Raw genomic sequence first — 19,419 nt, 5'->3', positions numbered from 1 at the left:
ACTGAACAATGGCTGCCTCTTCTTATAGTCTCTTGACTCTTGGCAATGTGGGTTCCTGTTTTCCCCAAACTGGAAACTCAAGATAGAAGAATTGTCTCAGATTGCTTCTAATCTACTTCTTGGCAGCTTTTTGCATGTTGGCAATGTGGGTTACGAATTTCCTGTGTTTGGTGTCCCATACAAGGAGAGTTGCGTCCTTGTCACCTCTGTATGGTTTCTTAACAGGCACCCGCTGTTGGCAATGCGGGTTATATATTTCCCCCAAATGGTATTCCACATAAGGGGAGTTAATCCCTTGTTGCCGCTTTATAGTTTCTTCACAGCCACTTGGCTGTTGGCAATGCAAGTTATAGGTTTCCGCCAATTGATATCCCACGAAAGGATAATTACGCCCTTACAACCTCTTTAATGTTTCTTTACTTGTTCGGTATTCAGAATTATATTTCGTTAAGTTTTCCTATTCAAAGCACCCCGGGGATAGGGTTAGCCGCAATCCAACTCACTGGTCTTCTTTGGTGTCTCCTTTTCGCAGTCGGCTGCTGCGGTGGGCCTCCTGCATACAGCCTGTGCGCTCTCCAGCTCCCACGTAACTTTGGTGGATTTCAAGGCTCTTTCCTGTAGCTCTGACCGCTCCGATGATCTTCCGCAGCTTGTCGCACACACCGAAACGCAATACGCCGAGTTAGGAGCGCATCTCCCCATCAGTTGTGCTTCTTCTCCAAATGCTGCTTCCCGATACGCATCCTCTGCAATGCTCCTCACCTTCACTCCTAGAGACGGCATCAGCCGACATTCTTCCTTCTCTTCCTTCTTTGGCAGTTCTAGCATCTCAGGTGGCCTTTGCTTCAAATACTCCTTCCACGTCTCCAACTTGTCTCAGGTGTTACTCATTCCTGAGTTTAAATATCCCGCTCAGGTGCCTTGGCCTGTAACAACTAGACCAAAGCCCTTCTTTCTCGTCCCACTACCATGGGCATTATGGGTACTGAAGTCCATATTGGATTGTATAGTAGCAAAATTAGTTTGTTCATTTTACAGTTAAATAGTTTTTACTGCTTTGTGAATTGAGAGTTGTTAGATTAAGGGGAGGTTGTAGAAAGGGTTTGTAATTTAACATTGAAGTGAGGATTTCTACCCAAGGCAGAATTATGGCAATTAGATTTAACTTCTCAACTCCCAAAATATAAACCTTATTTTGTTTAGATTATTTCTCATAACATGTTCTTTGAGTAGTTATATGGGAGGGACTTGGCAACATGCCATTAGGTATTTAGGAAACAGAGGACTCATCCTCAGAGGAAGATGAATACTGCGTCCCTCCCAAAGGAGTCACCACCTCCCCGACAGCCGCCTCCTCCCATGTGATCCTCCCTCCTGATACCACCCCCAGGATTAGGATCAGGTAGCGGCTGCCTTCCCCTGGCCACATGGGAGAAGACTTTAGGCTGGGGTTTTGTAATAACTCCACAGATATCTGAGTTCCGCTGTCTGCACTGGGCATGCTTGGCGTTCCTCTACAAGGGAAAGCGGTACACACCATTCCTCCAAATGAAAATAGCTTTCAAATTGCCTGGTACATGGTGGGGTAGCACAAGGAATCACCTACACCAACCCCAGTCCCAGCACAGAGTTGCAGACAAGAGCACGCGGCCACCAAGACCACCGCGCCATCTACCCCAAATGTCAGGCATGGGACTTTGTCATATAGCATGTAGGAAAATGTTAAATAAAATTGATTTGCAATTAACACACGATTTGGAATGCTGCTTTTTGTAGTCACTTACCGTGCTCAATTTCCAGTGGCTTGCTTTGTGGATTTGACATACAAGGATTTAGCTGAAGCACAGAGGCTGGTTCAAATACCTTCATTTCGGTCCTGTTTTTTTTTCTTGCGAGTCCACGTAAGGCACTGACCTATCAATCAGAAAGTAAAACCCTTTAATCTTTCATTCATCGATGTATGCCACATCCATCCAACCATCCCTGACCCATCCATCCATCCATCCATCGCTCTACCTCTATCCATCATCCATCAAACACTGCAGCCATCTCTCCCTCCTCCTCTCTCAGCCCCCTCTCATGCGGTATGCGCATCTCCCTTTCTCTTTTGTCCCCATCTCTCCATCCATCCACCAAACTCTTCCATCCCTGTAAACCTATATGCCTGTACTCATCCATCCTTCTATCCATCTAATCTTGCATTTATCTAGCCATCCATCCATCGCTCTGAAAAACATACCTTTATATCATCAAACAGATGTTCAGACTCTCTGGTGCACCTTGGCAACTGAGCTATTTTGGAGTCATGTCCATCGTCCTCCTGGTGCAATTTATCACTGAGACCTGTGTCACCAAGAGACAGATGAGTTGCCTCCTCGGCACAGAGATCTTCGGTGGCATCTCGGCTTCCCTTGTAGCTTCCGTTGTGTGGTTTTCGTGCAACTGAGGAACACCTGGGAGCATGCCGTAATGCATCATGCAGAGTAATTTGCTTTAGTTTAGCTTTACAACTCTCTCGCGTATGGTTTCTTTCTTTAGAGCGCATACCAGAAAATCGATCTGAAAGATCTAGGGGTTTGTCCACTGAACTGTCTACATTGGAGTCCATTTGGGGTGGAAAATTGTTTTCTTTGTTAAATGTCTTTTCACAGTTGAATCCATGTTCATTGTCATCTTTTTTTCTCTTTTCGCCTCTACCTACTAGTCGTTTATTAGGTATGAAAAAATCCTCTTTGTCTACATGATCATCTTTACCTGGACTTGTACAAGATAACAATTCACTTGTGCTCCTCTTCAAATGTATGTGCCTACTGGCTGAGGACTGACCTACAACAGATTTTCCCTCTGATGCAAATTGAAGAGGAGCAACCAGAGCCACGTCTTCGGATTTCGATCGCACTTTGAGAACTCTGAAGTCTGAAGCGTTGTGAGAGTGGATGTTTTTCACATTGACTTTCATCCCTGGTCCTAGAAGAGATTGGGAAGAACACATGTTCAACTCTGTACTGTCCCTGGCAGCAATATCTGGTGCTCCAAACACAGGAGAAGCTTGCTCATGGTCCCACTCGACACCATCTTGAATTTCTTGAGAAGAATCCGAATACCTGAATAAAAACAAAATCCATACAGTGCATTTTTTTATAAAAGCATTTTAAACATCATTTGTATGGGTAACATGAAAATAATAAAATTCCATATTTTGCTATTTCTTATATATGCTCTCACAATGTAATTCATTTGCAGTGAACATGTTCAGTGTAAAATGGATGATTTACTGTGCTACCTACACAAGTCTTCAGATAATATTAAAGAACTACAACAGCACATCTCATACTGGTTCATGGATCTGATGTCAAGGCTACATTTGAAAATACAGCTTCTTAAATGTAACAATGATGCTGTGGGATGTGCCGGTGGACTGAGTGCTGCTTTCCCTCCATTGATCAATTTCTGGGCTAAATTAGATGGTATGGATCGGAAATCTCATAGCCTAGGAATTTACTGAGAGGACGCGTTGTGAGTCCCCTATCCTCTGTTGAAAGCAGAGCCCTTCACGGGGCACTCCCGCTCAATGTGGGAACTCAACGCAAGCTCCTCTTCCTATGCCGCTCCCAGCCCTGTCCAGGTCATTACAGACTGACTGTGGACTGGAAACAGAAACCCCCCTGCCTGCCACTCTTTATATAAAACCCAGGTTGCTACAGGCATACATGACACGGGTCAGTGAATATGCCCCGACTGTAGCTCTGTATCTTTGCGGGCTTTACCCAGCCGACATGGCCTGACATAATGGATCAAGTCACGACTCCCCCCTGCCCAGTCACACAAAGCTACCGTGAAATCACCCCAAGTGATTTTCATATTCTTTTTAAACTACTAAAAACCTAATGTATAGCAGCTTTATTGGCAGTACCCTCGGGCTATAGCAGGAGTTATAACTCTGGGTACAAACCTTGGACAAAGTCTATGACGATTAATAATATTACAGGGAATGATGTTGCTTGCCCCATTGGTCAATTTCCGGGCTGTATGAAACGTGTGACAAATCCTGAGATGTTGTCACTTCTCTCCGAGGGGGAGCCCCTTCCCATGAGGACAGGGAGGTAAGGCCATTACTCGATAGTCCCCCTAGTTGTGGTACTCAGCGGGAGGATCTCATGGGGGGAGACTCAACCTCTGGGGATCAGGGAGGGTATCTCGGGAGATCGAAGTATTCCAACCACACAATCACCTCACATACATCCTCATATCCCATATATCCCACTTCCATGTTACACACCTCGATGTATGTTTGTGGGACTGGGAGCTATACACTGACTGAGGCGAGGAGAGTAGGGGTGACTTTACAGGTACTTCCTTATTAAGTACTGGGACAAGGAGGAGGAAGTGCTGAGCGAAGAAGAATCCTTAGGAGAACTTGAAAGGGCATGCTAGTTGGTGGTTGTTCATTCAATATAAAAAGTAAAGGACGTACCAAGTCGTCAGACTGTCCCAGGAGTAACAGAGAGTCTGAAGGACATCCAGCGTGGAGGAGGGAGGCTGCAGCCGACCAGGACATGTGCAAAGGAGCCAACATGTCCCCATTCTGGTCCACCATGCCGGGGCAGACGGAGGAACTGGAAGAGCGGAGGACCAGGTGGAAACAGTAACTGGACGGTGCAGTTGTGGAAAGACACGCAACCCGCCCAAAGAGAAGCACTGCAGAGTTGCTGCAAATGCTGTGGAAGCAGCACAAGATTGCGAGAAGACAAACAAGATGTCGGAGAAGCATGCGACCGATGGAGAACAACCATCGGAGTCCCCGATGGTACATGGGATTGAGAAAAGGGCCAAGAGAAACCTCAAACCCATGGTATGGGACACAGATATATTCAAGGAGAATATCTTAAGCAATTGGCAATATGATAATACCCGGCAGGAGAGTGAACGAGGTATATCAGGAACAAAGTACACATGGAAAAACAGGGTTGGAAACCAGCAACTTGAGGAGGAGATCCTCACTAGCCATCTTCTTTGTGACAGTACATGGCAGGCGTGCGGACCAGGTTTGCCCAGACGAAGCCTTAAAGAAACCCGGGACTGGAACCCATAACTAAAAGTACATATATGAGAGAGGCCAGGGGAAGGGAGACATTCCCCCTGGTGTTCTGAACTGTGAAAGTAAAGCCAAGAGAGTGTGAGAACGAAGCCAAGGAAGGTAAGGGGAAGGGGGTCATTCCCCTGGCATTGTGAAATCGTGAAACCAAGTGAAGTGGGAGTCCAGGGGAGAAAAACACTGAGAACCATATGTCAGGAGTCCTTCTCTTGACAATTGAGTTTACAAGGATGATCAAACTAGTGATCCAGGGGAAGGGATTCATTCCCCATAGAGGGAGGAAATAATGAAATTCTGATGCAAAGCCAACAATCTTTTGTTTTGAAGTATAGAAGCCAGGGGAAGGGAGTCATTCCCCCATAGTGACAGACTTGTCAACAGAACTTTGATGTCCAGTTCAGGAGAAGGGAGTCATCCTCCTGGAGCAAGAACATTAGTACAACTTTAGTTTAGTTATAAGTGTAAGGGACAGAGATAGGGGCATTTGACACAGGACGGTGGACTCTTTAGTTGCAACAACATACTGACAGACGCATTAGCACTTTTAGTTGAGGCAGGGAAACCCCACATAGATATACGAAAAGGTAGGGTTTCTCTTCATTTTGATCTTGAATGAAAATGAAACTTTATAGAAATCACTATGCCACCTGTGTGTCTGTCGCCTCCTTCTGCCCCCTTACAGATGGTATAGCTTGGAACTTTCAAAGCCCAAACATTGCCAAGAGGGGAGACTGCATGCATCCCCCTGTCTGCACAGCCGGCAGGGCTCCCAGCAGGGCATTCCTTCTCATGGAAGTAGTGCCGCTGTGAGCCCTGCCTCTGGCATTGCTCCTCTCCTTGCACAGACAGGCCGTACCTGACAGACGCAGCATGGGCACTACAATTTCTGCCACTGCTTCTTACCTGTAACCCGAGTCGCTTCAGTCACGCATGACCCAGGCACATGACTTTGAACCATGCCACCCGCTGCACCTTTTCTCTGCCAGGCAGCACCTGTAAGATACGGCTGGTACGGTATTTCAAGAGTGACATGGTGTCCCCCTGTGGTCAATTTCTGGGCTACACGAGACAGCAGCTTAAAAATATCTTATATAGTCCAGAAATTAACAAATGGGGGTGGTGGCCCAAGATCCATGGTCTTCTCTGCCGCCAGGACACTGTGATGGGTCAGAAATGAAAAACGGACACTAAATTGTCATGTTTTTGGTTAAAGACTTATTTAAAGGAAAACCGTTTGGAAAAATGCCTCTCTGGCCCTATTCTAAAGTGGAGTTTCGCTAGCTAAAAACCAAAAACTAAGGCTCCGTCTGTGTCAGGATGCCAATAACTGAAAAGCCGTCCTTGTGTCCACAACATCCTATCCTGACCCTCACACTCCAAACAAAACAAAGTGAGAAAGGAAATGTCTTCAACCTGATATTGGCAAAAAGTGTTCACAACTGAAAATTAGAATAGCTCCAACAAAAATGTTCTCCAAAGTGAAAGGCCCTGGATCCAGAGGGTGGTTCCCTTCCCTAGGATTCTAAAATGGGATGGCAATGTCTCTTTTAACAGTGTTAGGGAGAATTCTCATTTATGGCTATTTTCCCTCACCTAGTGAGTCCCCCAGCAGCTTTGCTGGACTTCTGGAGTTTATTTTTTTCCACTTGGTAAGAGTGTGAGCTTTTCCCCCACTCTTACCTATGTTTTGCCATGTGTATTTCTCTGTTTTTATGATTGTGGACTCTGAAGTACACCACTTCAGTAGCCCCCTTCTTTTTGTGTGTCACCCAGCACCTTTGGTGCCGTGGCACTGGGTTGTCTTTGAGACTTCCCCCCAACTCCATTTCTGAGGCTGACTACAGTCCCCCAGAAAAGGGTAAAGTTGCCATTAACTTTACTTAGTCAATCTACCACATATCCAGTACACCCCATCTTCCATGGAGTACTGGAAAGGATTAATTTGTATCCTTTTTTTATCTGTACCTCCCAGAGCATTGTTTCGCTCTTTTAACATTTAGACTTGGCTGGTGGCAGTGGTATCTACTCTAACTTTCCTACCGCGACTATATTAGATAAACGTGGTATTGTTCTTGGCTATTATATTAGCCTCGAACATAAACCCGCTGGACCAAATCCTCTTTCTTTTGGCTCCGGTTGGGTTTATTCACCATTTCTTTTTGTTAAAGTCCTTCTTGTGTTTTACTTTGCGCGGCAAACTATCTTCGCCTTCTTTGTTCACCGTCTTTTGGTGGGCTTCTGCTCAGAAGCCCTCCACCAGGCGCCTGGGTGTCTAGGTGGGCTGAATGTGAGGAAGGGGTGTAGTTACCCCCTGCACAGGGTATCCTAGGAAACCCAAGTTGCACTTTGCCATGATTGGCTGAGGTGGTTGTCCGGGCTGGACAACCCCCCTGCTGGGTGATTGACAGCCAGGCTGTGTGAATGGGGGTTTTGCGCAAAAAAGGCAGGTCTCTTGGGCTAGAAGTCAGAGAGTCGCCACTGGAACTACAAGAAACCAAAGAGAAGCGGAGAGGACAATGGCTGCTGAAACTATCCCGTCCCGGTGAAGCCCTGCTGCAGTCCTGAGCTATCTACCCTTCAACGACTAAGAGAAGATCCAGTACGGAGTCTTCTTCCCTTGAGCCTGGTGGGGATAACCACCTCATCTTCCACAGCCAGAGGATCCTCTTCCTAGGTCGAAATCGCTGCACACGGCTGTAGTGGTCGGATAGCCATTTGAAGAGCTTCTCCTGTTTTAAGGAGCGCACCTTTTATTCGTCGTCGCTGCTGCCGGCTTCATCGCTGTGTGGTGCAGACCCCCTTCAGACGTCCTCCTTCACAACAAAGCTCCAGGAATCGTGGGTCTGCGGGAAACCAACAGGAACAACTGCCAGTGCACCAGCTGCACCATTGGAATAAGGTACTGTGTTCTGCTTGAGGAAACTGGGTGAACCCCTTTTCTTCATTTCCAAGGCTTGCCCTTGTCTTCCCTCCTTCTTATAACTTTTGCTTCCAAACATTGACAATATCGAAGTACTCTTGGCTACGTTGAATCGTGAACTATCTGTGTGATCTTCGGCAACAGGCCCCTGGTGTCACTTGACCCTGGCTCCGGCCCTTTGACTTTTGAACTCTTGTCTGAGTGTTTCTCGATTATGTCTGCCTAACCAAAATATTGCCTGTGATTTTGGCCTCCATCTCCCTCTGAGTATCTCAGGTGCTAAGTGTGTTTTTGCCCCGATAGCATTTCATGTCACGGATACACGTTTATTTAGTAGACCGAACTGTCAAAAAGTGATCGCAATCGTATTCACGGTAACGTGTTTTGTTCATAACACCGGTTCGTTCAAACACAGGGTACTTACCTTGAGACATACTGTACAAAGTGAATTGGTTAGTTGTAGTATATTAGACGTGTGATTTGTGTTTAAGTTTAATAGAAGTGTTGTGTTTATAACGAATGGTTTAAAAATAAATGTACTTCTATTTTTCTAACTGAAACCTTGAGTCAGTGTTTACTTGAGTCAAAGTAATCGTGGTCCCTTTGTGTAATCTCTGCTACTGCTCATATGCTCTTGAGATAAGCCTGGCTGCTCTGCCACTGCTACCACTCTGACAAAGTAGTACAGGCTTGTACCAAAGGTAAAACTAGTATTGCCACCTGTAGTCTTAAATGTGTGTAGTGGTTCCTAAGGGCACTGCACAGGATTCTGCCTAACAAACGGTTCTTTTGTCTCTCGCCTGGATTCACAATGTTCCTATTAGGCAACAAGTTTTGTAACACTCTTTTTTAGACACAAGTTTCCTCTTTATCTAGCAAACACTGCCTCTTTTAGCGTCTCTTGTAGCTTTGCAAATCGCCTGGTATACTCCGCTGCCAGGACTCAATTCCAACTGCCTGGCATACCCTCCTGCCAGGACTTCTTATGTGTTTCACAGTTCCTCTGTATCACTGTTCTTGGCACGGTAGATCTGTCTGCTGTAATGTTCGCTGCCCCAAATTTGCATCTCATGCATCTGTATCTTATTGGGGCTTGAACCTGTACTTTGCCTTTTCTGCATTCAAACAATCTTCTTCTACTTTCTGTATCAGCAATCTCATAAAATTCAAATTGTTGCTGGCGAACACCCTGAGATTCCCACTTGCTTTGGGTTGACTTACTGGTTTTCTCCAGCATCCTGTTTGCGCTTCTGCAGTGTAGCTCTCCGGCTTGATTCCCCCCTGGATTGTGCTTCTCCACACCGATACGTGTCTTCGCACTCGAAAACCTCTGCATAGGAGCGGACGTCTTCTACTGCACTGCCACATTCTGTAGTGCGGTTGCCATCTTTAAATGCCCAGCGCACATGTGGTTCTGTAGAACAACTAGCCTGCACATTGAGCTTCCGGCTCCTACCACCTTGTACCAACGCCTTCATCTTCCTCGTCTCAGTACTTAGGTGGTTATGGGAATTGGAGTCCATGGGTGTCAGTGGACACAAAGCGTTTATATAGTTTTTCTCAGTGGTTTTACATGAGAGAAAAGCTTCACATAAGGGTACAACAGAAGCAAAAAGAGTTTTGTTGGAGCTTTGTGTGTTTAGGTCATAGGTGGGGGTTTGACCTAAAGAATATTGGGAAGCGATTTCTTTACAAGGGGGAACAAACGGCTGACAATAGACCATTAAGATCTTGGGTATTAGAGGGTCTTCCTCGCCTCATGGGAAAAGGGGGTTGGGGGGACTACTGTGTCTCATCCATTGAAGTAAACACATTGCCCGTTAGTTGTCTCCTCCCATGTGATCCTCCCTCATATAGCCGACCCGAGGGCCCGGATCAGTTAGCGGTTGCCGTCACCTGGCCACACGGGAGAAGGTCACCACCAGGGAATCCGTGAGGACTCCATTGGATTCATCATTGCTCTCAGGCCGGCCCTCGCTGGATCGTTACCAGCACGACAAAGCCTTTGGTGGGCCGGTCAAAGCCGCTTTCGGCCCGCCATGGAAAGGGAGAAGTGACTTCATGCAGATCCTCAAATGAATCTCGGGCTGATAACTCTGGTGTGGAATGACAACATCTCTTACAAACTTTTGCAAGGAGTCAGAAATGAAAGTCGGGCACAAAGTTTCCATGTTTTTGTTGAAAGACTTATTTTAATGAAGCAGGTTGGGAAATGCCTCTCTTACCCTGCTCTAAGAGGAATTTCCCTACCTAAAACCAAAAACGAAGGATCTGTCCGTATCAGGATGTCAAAATCCAAACTGTCCTTATGTCCAATTGTTCTATCCTGACCCTCACGCTACAAACCAAATTATAAGGTGAAAAGAGAAAAGTCTTTAACCTGGTTATTGCAAAAAGAGTTCATAAAGGAAAAAGTACAGCTCCAACATAGAAGTTCTCCAAAGCAAAATAACCTTGGTTCCAGAGGGTGCTTCCCTTCCCCTGGAATCGTCAACACTATGCCAACGCTTCTTGGCCTCTGTAGAAATCGGGACAGTAGCCGATGTAGTTTTTGTAGACCTTTATTACACACTGGTTAAATGTAATGTCTTAACCACGGTAGTTGGACTCCAGGTTGACCCCACAGTTACTTCACTGTGAGTAAAAGGCACCAGGAGTTCCTCTTCCCTTGAAGTGTCTCCTATTCTCACGGACCCGGATAGGCCCACCAGTTGCTCTCACTCTCCTCTCCTTCTCCCTGCAAAAAGCAACAAAAATGCCATTAGGCCAGTCCCTTTTATACCTGGTGCTTGGAGGGAAAAAGGGCCAATCAGGGACAACTTCCCTCCCCCCCTTTCCGATTGGTGGGGACTCTAGGCACCCACCCTCTATGAATAGAGCTGCCCCCTCCCCTCCTCCTCCTTTACCCTGGCTGCCTGGTTCCGGCTCCCCCTCCCTGTTGTCAGCCAAGCCCTCTCCATCGGCCCCGCCCCCCCAACATGGTGTCTCCCTTGAGGTATACTTCCCGGAGGCCTGTCCTGCTCGAGGCCCCATGCTGCTGCTAGGGGTCTGCCCAGCTTGAGGTAAGGAGGGGGTTCTGTTTTGTCCCCCCTGTCTGGTTCCTGACCAGCTGTCTGGCGCACCTCCGACGCCGAGCGGTCGGCACGAGCCGGGCTCTCTAATTCCCGAGCCTCGCCGCCGGAGGCCGCCGAGGTACGCTGTGTTCGCGGGTCTCCCAGCCGCAGCGCTAGTGGCCTGGGTTCTCATGGGCACAGGCGGCGCTGCGGCTGTGGGCACACGCGGCGCTGCGGCTGCAACGCCGGCACTGTCGCGGGACGCCAACAAGGCTCTCCCTTTAACAGGGACGCCTCCCCGGCGCCCGCCCTCAGCGCCGCACACGCCCGGGGTACAGCAGGCTCCTCTGGCCGGGCGTCCCGCTCTCCGGCGTCCACCCTCACATCCTCACAGCCTCCTTGCTGGCGAGCCCCTTCGCTCAGCCACACCGGTCTGTGTTTCCAGTGTCCACACGCCTTGCGGAGAGCTATGAAAAATTACTCCAAACAGCAGCCTCCTAGAGTTTATTTTGGATCTTTAAATGTCCAGCGCACAGGTGCATTCTGAAAACAACTAGCACACTCATTGAGCTTGAAGCTCCTTCTGTTCTGCATCGTTCCCTTCTTCCTCCTCGTCCCAGTACTTGGGTGTTTGTAGGAAATTAAGTCTATTATTTTTAAAGGATGATCACTTTCAATGCCTCCATATGATATGCCAGTTCTATATGGAGGGGAATCGGAACTGGAAAAGGTATTCTTGTAGCTTTTACCGTTAAGACCAGGGATGGAAGTTTGGACAAACGGGTTTTGGGAAAAGGTTTCCCTATTTTCCCTAAAAGGGGGTATAGGTGCATGGCAGTAGGCCAATAGGGTATTGGGTATGAATGGGTTTTCTTCATGGGCAACTGGGGGATGTCTCATCCAATGAAGCCATGATATCGTATAATTGTTCTTGTATAACGCGCTTGATACCGGGACCGGTTTCTAATCGCAAGACCGAGTTTCGAACCGGTGTTGCTATGCATTGGATTGCTTCCATGATAAACGTGCCGCTGAACTATCCTCCCAGAGGCTGACTCCTCCCATGCGATCCTCCCGAATATACCCACCCAAAGGGTCAGAATCAGGTAGCGGCTGCCATCGCGTGGCCACATAGGAGGAGGTTACCGCCAGGGAATCCGTGATGACTCCATTGGATTCATCACACTTACACCCAGGGGGGAAATGCCTTATTAAATAACATGCAGCAAGAATATATTGGTTTGCGTAAGGGCTCTAAAGCAGTGTGGGAGCTTAGGAGTTGAGGACAAATTGTGAAACCAGTGACCACCTTAAAAAATAAAATACACAAATGTTCACATCAGTGTGCAGTATTCTAGAGTCCGCTCCTTCACTTCAACTAAAGTATATTTTTATGATGTTTACATTATTTGCAGTCACCACACGTTCCTCTTAGTAGCAGAAATTGGCAGGCATGACTTACTCCAAGGACAACAGAGCTGCATGTGAATCTATAGAGAAGTGGCAGCCTAGTGAGCCATTGATACTGGTAACTATTTCATCTCCTTGCTGCGATGTGATATACTCAAAGAATATAGTGGCATGGATTATATAAACTCTGGAGAACGGCTGCAGAGTAACCGACTTCGTTTTTGAGCACAAACTGACCCACATCGGCATCCAATTTGGGATCCTAAACTAAACAATTGTGTTTGCAGAAAGAGGAGACTGATTTCCACATGGCTATGTAGTGGGGGGTTACTGAGGAATATTGCATTGGCGGCCTGATCTTTAATTGAATAAGCACTGTGGCGAACTGGAGGAACTCCCTAAACACGAACATGGGGGGCCGACCTCCAGGAGATTGAGGTGGTTTTTCTGCTACCTGTAGTAATCCCCAGAGGGTTTCCTGTATGGTGTGCCCCCTGCAAAAGTTATGGAATACATCTCTATGAAACATCTTACTACTATATAGCTTGTACAGGAGTATTTTTTCTCAATATAAACCCTAAAGTCATCTCGGACCAAGTGAGTATTGAACTGGGAACCAACCTAATATTTGAAGATAGTGTGGTAAATCAGAATCAAAAGATGGACAACTCATTGTGGTTTGTGATTGTTTTATTCAAGTACCAAAACTCTATACTAACTCCACGCTTCTGGTCCCTCTGCTAAAAGAAAGGAAAGAGTTCAAAAGAGTGCATGTCAGAATTTCCTACAAAATAAAGTCTGTCTGCCATCTCGAAACCTATGCTAGCCGGATCCCTGTCCCAACCATTAAAAAGGTAAAAAACCTAATCTGAACTCAAAAAATATAAGGGATTTACACCCAAAAAGACCTATTCTTGGCTGGTTTCAGCTTCCCACCCCCTGTCGCCCCACTGCATTGTCTCTGGATTTGACAAGGGCCTCTCGCCCAAAGTACAGATCCAATATGATCCCCTTTAAATGTTACTGGGCTCTTTGCTGTATTTACAGTTCAAGCAAGAGAATCCATTTATATAAAATGCTTGGGTATGTTTCCGTACTCAGCTGATGCAATTTATCAGGGTTAGGTTGCCCTCTGCTGTCCAAATGGCATACTGCACCTCTGTGTGCCATTCCACTACAACAACAGTTATAATTTTAACAAAAAGTATGAGCACAGTTCTACGCGGTCCCCTTCAACTTCCACTATTGCAAACATTTGGAATACGTTTTAAGTTACTTACCTGTAACTATTGTTCTCGAGCATTGGTCTGGCATGGATTCACGTGCTCATGAATATTCCCTTTCAGGCTGGGTGGGAATCCTTGGTAAAAGAAAAAACAGTTTCACGTTCACTTCCAAACTGTCTTTCGTCTTTAAACCAATCACAGTCCTCTGGGTCATACTGCCCACATGACAGTCCTCTCCCTAAGCCCCTCCTCTGGCAGCCATCTTCAGATTTGGTAAGCACGTAATTGGCAGTATGACCGAGAAGAGCCAAGAAGAGCCGCAGAGGGGATAGAGGGAGGGTTCGTATGCAAATCCATGCCAGACCAATGCTGGAGAACAATAGTTACAGGTAATTAATTTAAACCTTCTCCAGCATGGGGCCTGGCATGGATTCACATGCTCATGAATAACAAATACAGAGCAGTACACATTACACAACCACAGCAGGTGGCAAGGCTCAACAGAAGCAATTACGCTTACCCCTGGAACAGACTCACCTCAAGCAACCAGGTTGCATCGCACTGCTTGGCCGACTCTAGACTCCTCTCTAGAATTTCGTGAAGGTGTACGTGGACCTCTACATAACAGCCCTGCGGATGTCAAGCAGGGGCACACTAGACAGGAACACAGTCTTTGCAGCAATCACTCTGGTGGAGTGGGCTCTTGGAAGGCCGGGCAGAGGTCGGTTAGCCAACCGATGACAGTGCGTGATGCAGCCGGAGAGCCATCTTGAAATTGAAGCCTTGGACAAGGCCTTCACATGGTTCACAGGACCAAAGTTCACGAACAGCTGTGAAGTCTTCCGAAAATACTTTGTGCGTGTCACGTAGAACTTCAGGGCACAAGCCACGTCCAGCAAACAAACTGCCCTTTCCGCCTGTGTTAGGGAGAATTCTCATTTCATGGCTAATTTCCCTTACCTAGTGAATCCCTCAGCAGCTTTGCTGGATCTCTGGAGTTATTTCTTTCCACTTGGTAAGAGTGTGAGCTTTTCCCCCACTCTTACCCATGTTTTGCTATGTGTCTTTTACCTGTTTTTAGGATTGTGGGCTCTGGAGTACACCACTTCAGTGGCCCCCTTCTTTTGTGTGTTACACAGCACCTTCAATGCAGTGACACAGGGTTGTCGTGCAGACTTCCCACCAACTCCAATTCTGAGGCTGACTACTGTCCTCCAGAAAAGGGTAAAGTTGCCATTAACTTTTCTTAGTCATGTAACCACAGATCCAGTACACTCCATTTTACATGGAGTACTGGAAAGAGTTAATCCTTAGCCCTTTTTATCTGTACCTCCTAGAGCATTGTTTCGCTCTTAACATTTAGAATTGGCTGGTGGCAGTGGTATCTACCCTAAACTTTCCTACCGCGGTTATCTTATATAAACGTGGTAGTATTGTAGGCTATTGTATTAGCCTCGAACTTAAACCTGCTTGACCAAATACTTTTTCTTTTGGCTCCGGTGCGGTTTATTCGCCATTTCTTTTAGTTAAACTCCGTCTTGTGTTTTACTTTGCACGGCAAACCAGGTTTGCCTTCTTTGTTCACTGTCTTTTGGCGGGCTTCTGCCAAGAAGCCTTCCTCTAGGCACCTGGGTGTCTAGGTGGGCTGAATGTGAGGGAGGGGTGTAGTCACCCCCTGCACAGGGTAGCCTAGGAAACCCAAGTTGCACTTTTCCATGATTGGCTGAGGTGGTTGTCCGGGCTGGACAACACCCCCGCTGCGGGATTGACAGCCAGGCTGTGTGAATGGGGGATTTTCGCATAAAAGGCAGGTCTCTTGGGCTGGAAGTCAGAGTCGCCACTGGAACTACAAGGAACCGAAGAGAAGCGGAGAAGAAGTCAGCTGCTGCAACTACTCCGCCCCCAACTCCCTCTGGGTATCTCAAGTGCTAAGTGTGTTTCTGCCCCGGTAGAAAAACTTGCTGCAGATACGCGTTTATTTAGTAGACCGAAATGTCAAAAAGTGATCGCAATTGTATTCACAGTAACGTTACTTGTTTCATAACACCGGTCCATTCAAACATAGGGTACTTACCTTGATTTATACCGTACAAAGTGAATTGGTTAGTTTTAGTGTATTTTACGTGTGATTTTGAATTAAATAGAAGTGTTGCGTTTATAACACAAGGTTTAAAAATAAATATACTTCTATTTTTCTACCTGAAACCTGGAGTCAGTGTTTGCTTGAGTCACAGTAATTGTGGTCCCTTTGTGTAATCTCTACTACTGCTCATATACTCTTGAGATAGGCCTGGCTGCTCCGCTATTGCTACCACTTTAACATAGTAGTACAGGCTTGTACCAAATGTAAAACTTGTATTGCTACCTGTAGTCTTAATTGTGTGTAGTGGTCCCTAAGGGCACTGCACAGGATTCTGCCTAACAGCCAGCGATGAAGGTTTCGAGAAAAAAACAGGTAACCCCAAAGGCTTGTTGAGATGGAATGCCGACGGAACCTCGTCAGAACCACATTGAGTTTCCACGTGAAGGAGAACACGTCCCCCAGGCTCCTCAGTTGGTGAAATCTGCTGGCATTTGGAGTTCACTGCCGTCGCAAACAGATCGATCTGGGTCCTGCCTCACTTGACGAAGATTCGGTCCACCTGATACTGCCTAAGTTCCCACTCGTGGCAGGAACGCAATTCCCTGCTCAGGGAGTCTGCAATGGTGTTCTTGACTCACGTGAGGTGAAGAGGGATGAGGAACATCCCTTGTCCGACCATCCAGCGCCACAAGTCCAGCGGCTCCTTGGAGACCGCTGGAGATCGAGTGCCCTCCTGTTTCCTGATGTAAAACATGGTGGTGGTGATGTCCGTGAAGATCCTCACCACCTTGCCCTTCAGAGATGGAAGGAACAATTTGAGGGCCCAGAACACGGCCCATAGCTCCAGGATGCTGATATTGAGATCCTTCTCCTTCGGCAGCCACGGGCCTCTGGCGTGCAGACGTCCTAAGTGTGCAGGCAGCTTTCCAGTCAAGCGTCTGTGTTGACCGTCTCCTGGTATGGAGGGTTTTGAAAACCCATGCCCTGGGCGATGTTGGAGCGGACGCCCCACCATTCTATCGCCCGACGGAACTCGTCGTCGAGAGGAAACTTGTCCGTGAAGCTTTCGGACACCTGTATCCAGCAAGCGTCCATGAACTCCTGAAGGGGTCGCATTTGCAACCTGCAGAGCCGGCTGAGGAGATGCAGGATGACATCATGCCGAGCAACGACTTGATGGCCCCTACACCATCCCTGGCTTCGTCGACGACAGTCGCTGCACCTTCCCTTGAATGGCTGCTACCCTCTCCTTCGAGGGTCACGCCAGGCAGGACACTGTATTGAGTCTGGTGCCTAGGAACAGCAAGTTAGGATAGTTGATGGAGAGCCTCTGATCCGTCAGTAGCTGGGCGGTCGTCTCTGTGTATCCGACAGCCCACTTCAAATTTTGGGACTTCAGGTATTTGTTGAGATGTTGCAGGTCTAGGATGGGCCTCCAGCCCCCTGACTTCTTTCTGACCAGAAAGTATCTGGAATAGACTCCTGAGCCCCGCAGCCACTGGGGAACTAGCTCAATCGTCCGTTTTCGCAGCATGGCCTGTACCTCTTGCAGGAGCTGCGGGAAGCGCAGCTCCTGACAGGAATCAGAGGGATCCGCGGATACCTGCGTTGAAACTCCAAGGTGTGTCCCTGGGCGAGAGCGCCCAGCACCCATCTGTCGGTGGTGATGATGATCTTCAACTCGCTGACAAACCCAGTCAGCCGGCCTCCCACTGGGGTGCACATGTGGGGGCGACGCCCCGGCATGTTCATACCTGCTTCGGTGCCGGCGTCCTGCCCTGTGGCCGACGACAACGCTGTCCTCCACTACCGTAGATCTGGGAACGGCCTCTGTAGGCTTCCTGAGTCGTGGATCTGGAGGGCTGATGGTACGAAGCGGAGAACGCTTTGGCAGACCTGCTCGACTTTCCCCTCAATGAGCGGAAAGAAGAGCGACGCTGCTGGAGAGTGCCCAGGGAACGGGTCATCTCTGTACCCGCCTTGAAGGCCTGGAGGGACTGGTCGACGACATTCCCAAACAAGTTCTCTCTGTCGATGGGCATGTCCAACACCTTCCCCAGGACCTCCTGCCGGAAATGTGTGGCCTTCATCCAGCCTTGGCGATGAAGGCAGACACCGTTCCCCATCTGCCGGAACTCCAAGTCGGCGACGTCCTACGCCACTGTGATTTTATGATCTGACGCTAATTCCCCTTTCTGGAAGAGAGCGACTGCTTCCATCCTCTTATTGTCGGGGAGTAACTACAGAATAGGCCCCAGCTTGTACCACAGCTCCCTGTCATAACTGGCTAGGGTCACCAGTGCATTGGCCGCCTTGATAGTGGATGCTGCTGTGTAAATCACTTTCTTTACCATGGCATCCATCCTCTTCCCCTCGGCTGTCCGGAGGTGAAGAGGACGGGTAGGCCGACTGTTTCCTCGTGGCTGCCGATACCACCAAATCTGGGGATGGTTGCAACCTCAGCATTTGAGTGTGGAGGGCGGCACCCGATACTACTTCTTCAGCCTATCCCGTTTGGCTGGAGCCATGCAAGTGTTCTTCCCACACGTCGGCCAGAAGGGGCAGCACCATGATTGTCTTCCTATTGGCCCCAAGCCTCTGGTACAAGATACCCTGCTTCTTGGTTTCATCAGGCACAAGCTGGAATAGCTTGGAGGCTCTGGAGATCATAGAGTGAAACAAAATCACCTCGTCTGGTGGGGACACGTTATGTGGAGCATCCAAATGCAAAGACTTGCCGTCTGCTGCAACAATATCTTCGTCATCATCCGTAGTCGTGGCAGTATCTGTCCCCGTAACCGTGTCTGGGTCTGCTGGGGGAGAAGGGGCCAGACGTGGAGGCTGAAATGGGAGCGTCAGACGATGCTTCCTCTTCTTCGTTGGAGGCTGAGCCAGACCAACAGAGCCAGGCCCAGGGGCATCCTAAATTTGATCTCTGACACCAAGGTGTGCAGGGTCGACAGAATGTCCAGACAAACTTCCCTGGGTTGATCTGGCAGGATCAGAAAACTAGGCCCGCACCATCGTCCTCTTCCACGTCCTTGTGTACCGTGTGCAAGGACTCCTGGTGATCATCGTCCATGTTAGAGACCTCCATGGCATGGGCCACGTACTGGGAGGGCTGTTTCGGGGCCTCTTCGCCCCACTTTTTCCCCGGGGCCTGAGCCGGTTTGCCCCCTTCTGACGTGCCAGCAGACTTTGCCAAAGTCACTGCAGCAGTGTCGCGCCTTGGGGGCAGGGATACTTTCGGTGCTGCAGGGGCTATCTTCGCAGGGTCAGCGCCCTTAGCCGTCGTGGTAGTAGCCATTGCCAACTCCATCATCGACGAAGCCTGTGCCGATTGGGCCCGCTTGGGCTGTTCGACCATCTCCTCCATCCGCGGCTTCTTGGACTTCTCCCGCAGTTTAGCCGGGGTAGTTGATTTCCTTTTCAAGCAGGAGCTCAATAGTGGCTGGCAATGGAGGCGGAGGATGATGTCGATCGCGCCCCATCCACCTTGGGACCCGATTCCGTGGCAGACTCAGACTTGCGGTTCTTGTGCTCGTCTTGGGCCCCCACGGATGAGGCACCCTTGTTAGGGAGAATTCTCATTCTACGGCTAATTTCCCTTACCTATAGAGTCCCCCAGCAGC

General features: G+C 48.3%; 1 protein-coding gene across 3 annotated transcripts in view; it reads right to left on the bottom strand.

Annotated features, from left to right (window-relative positions):
* Nucleotides 1-19,419, bottom strand: part of RBBP8 (RB binding protein 8, endonuclease) — a 2,310,314-nt gene that overhangs the window by 823,935 nt on the left and 1,466,960 nt on the right. For all 3 annotated transcript variants that reach the window (XM_069620894.1, XM_069620893.1, XM_069620895.1), the window contains exons 11-12: nt 2,240-3,104; nt 1,785-1,914 (exon numbers count right to left, since the gene is read on the bottom strand). In XM_069620894.1, coding sequence (XP_069476995.1) covers nt 1,785-1,914; nt 2,240-3,104 — 995 coding nt within the window. The remainder of the gene's footprint in view (nt 1-1,784; nt 1,915-2,239; nt 3,105-19,419) is intronic.

The sequence above is a fragment of the Ambystoma mexicanum genome, chromosome 5q, assembly GCF_040938575.1.
Source record: "Ambystoma mexicanum isolate Mex_15411 chromosome 5q, UKY_AmexF1_1, whole genome shotgun sequence".
Classification (NCBI taxonomy): Eukaryota; Metazoa; Chordata; class Amphibia; order Caudata; family Ambystomatidae; genus Ambystoma; species Ambystoma mexicanum.
This window is presented reverse-complemented; position numbering and strand designations above follow the sequence as displayed.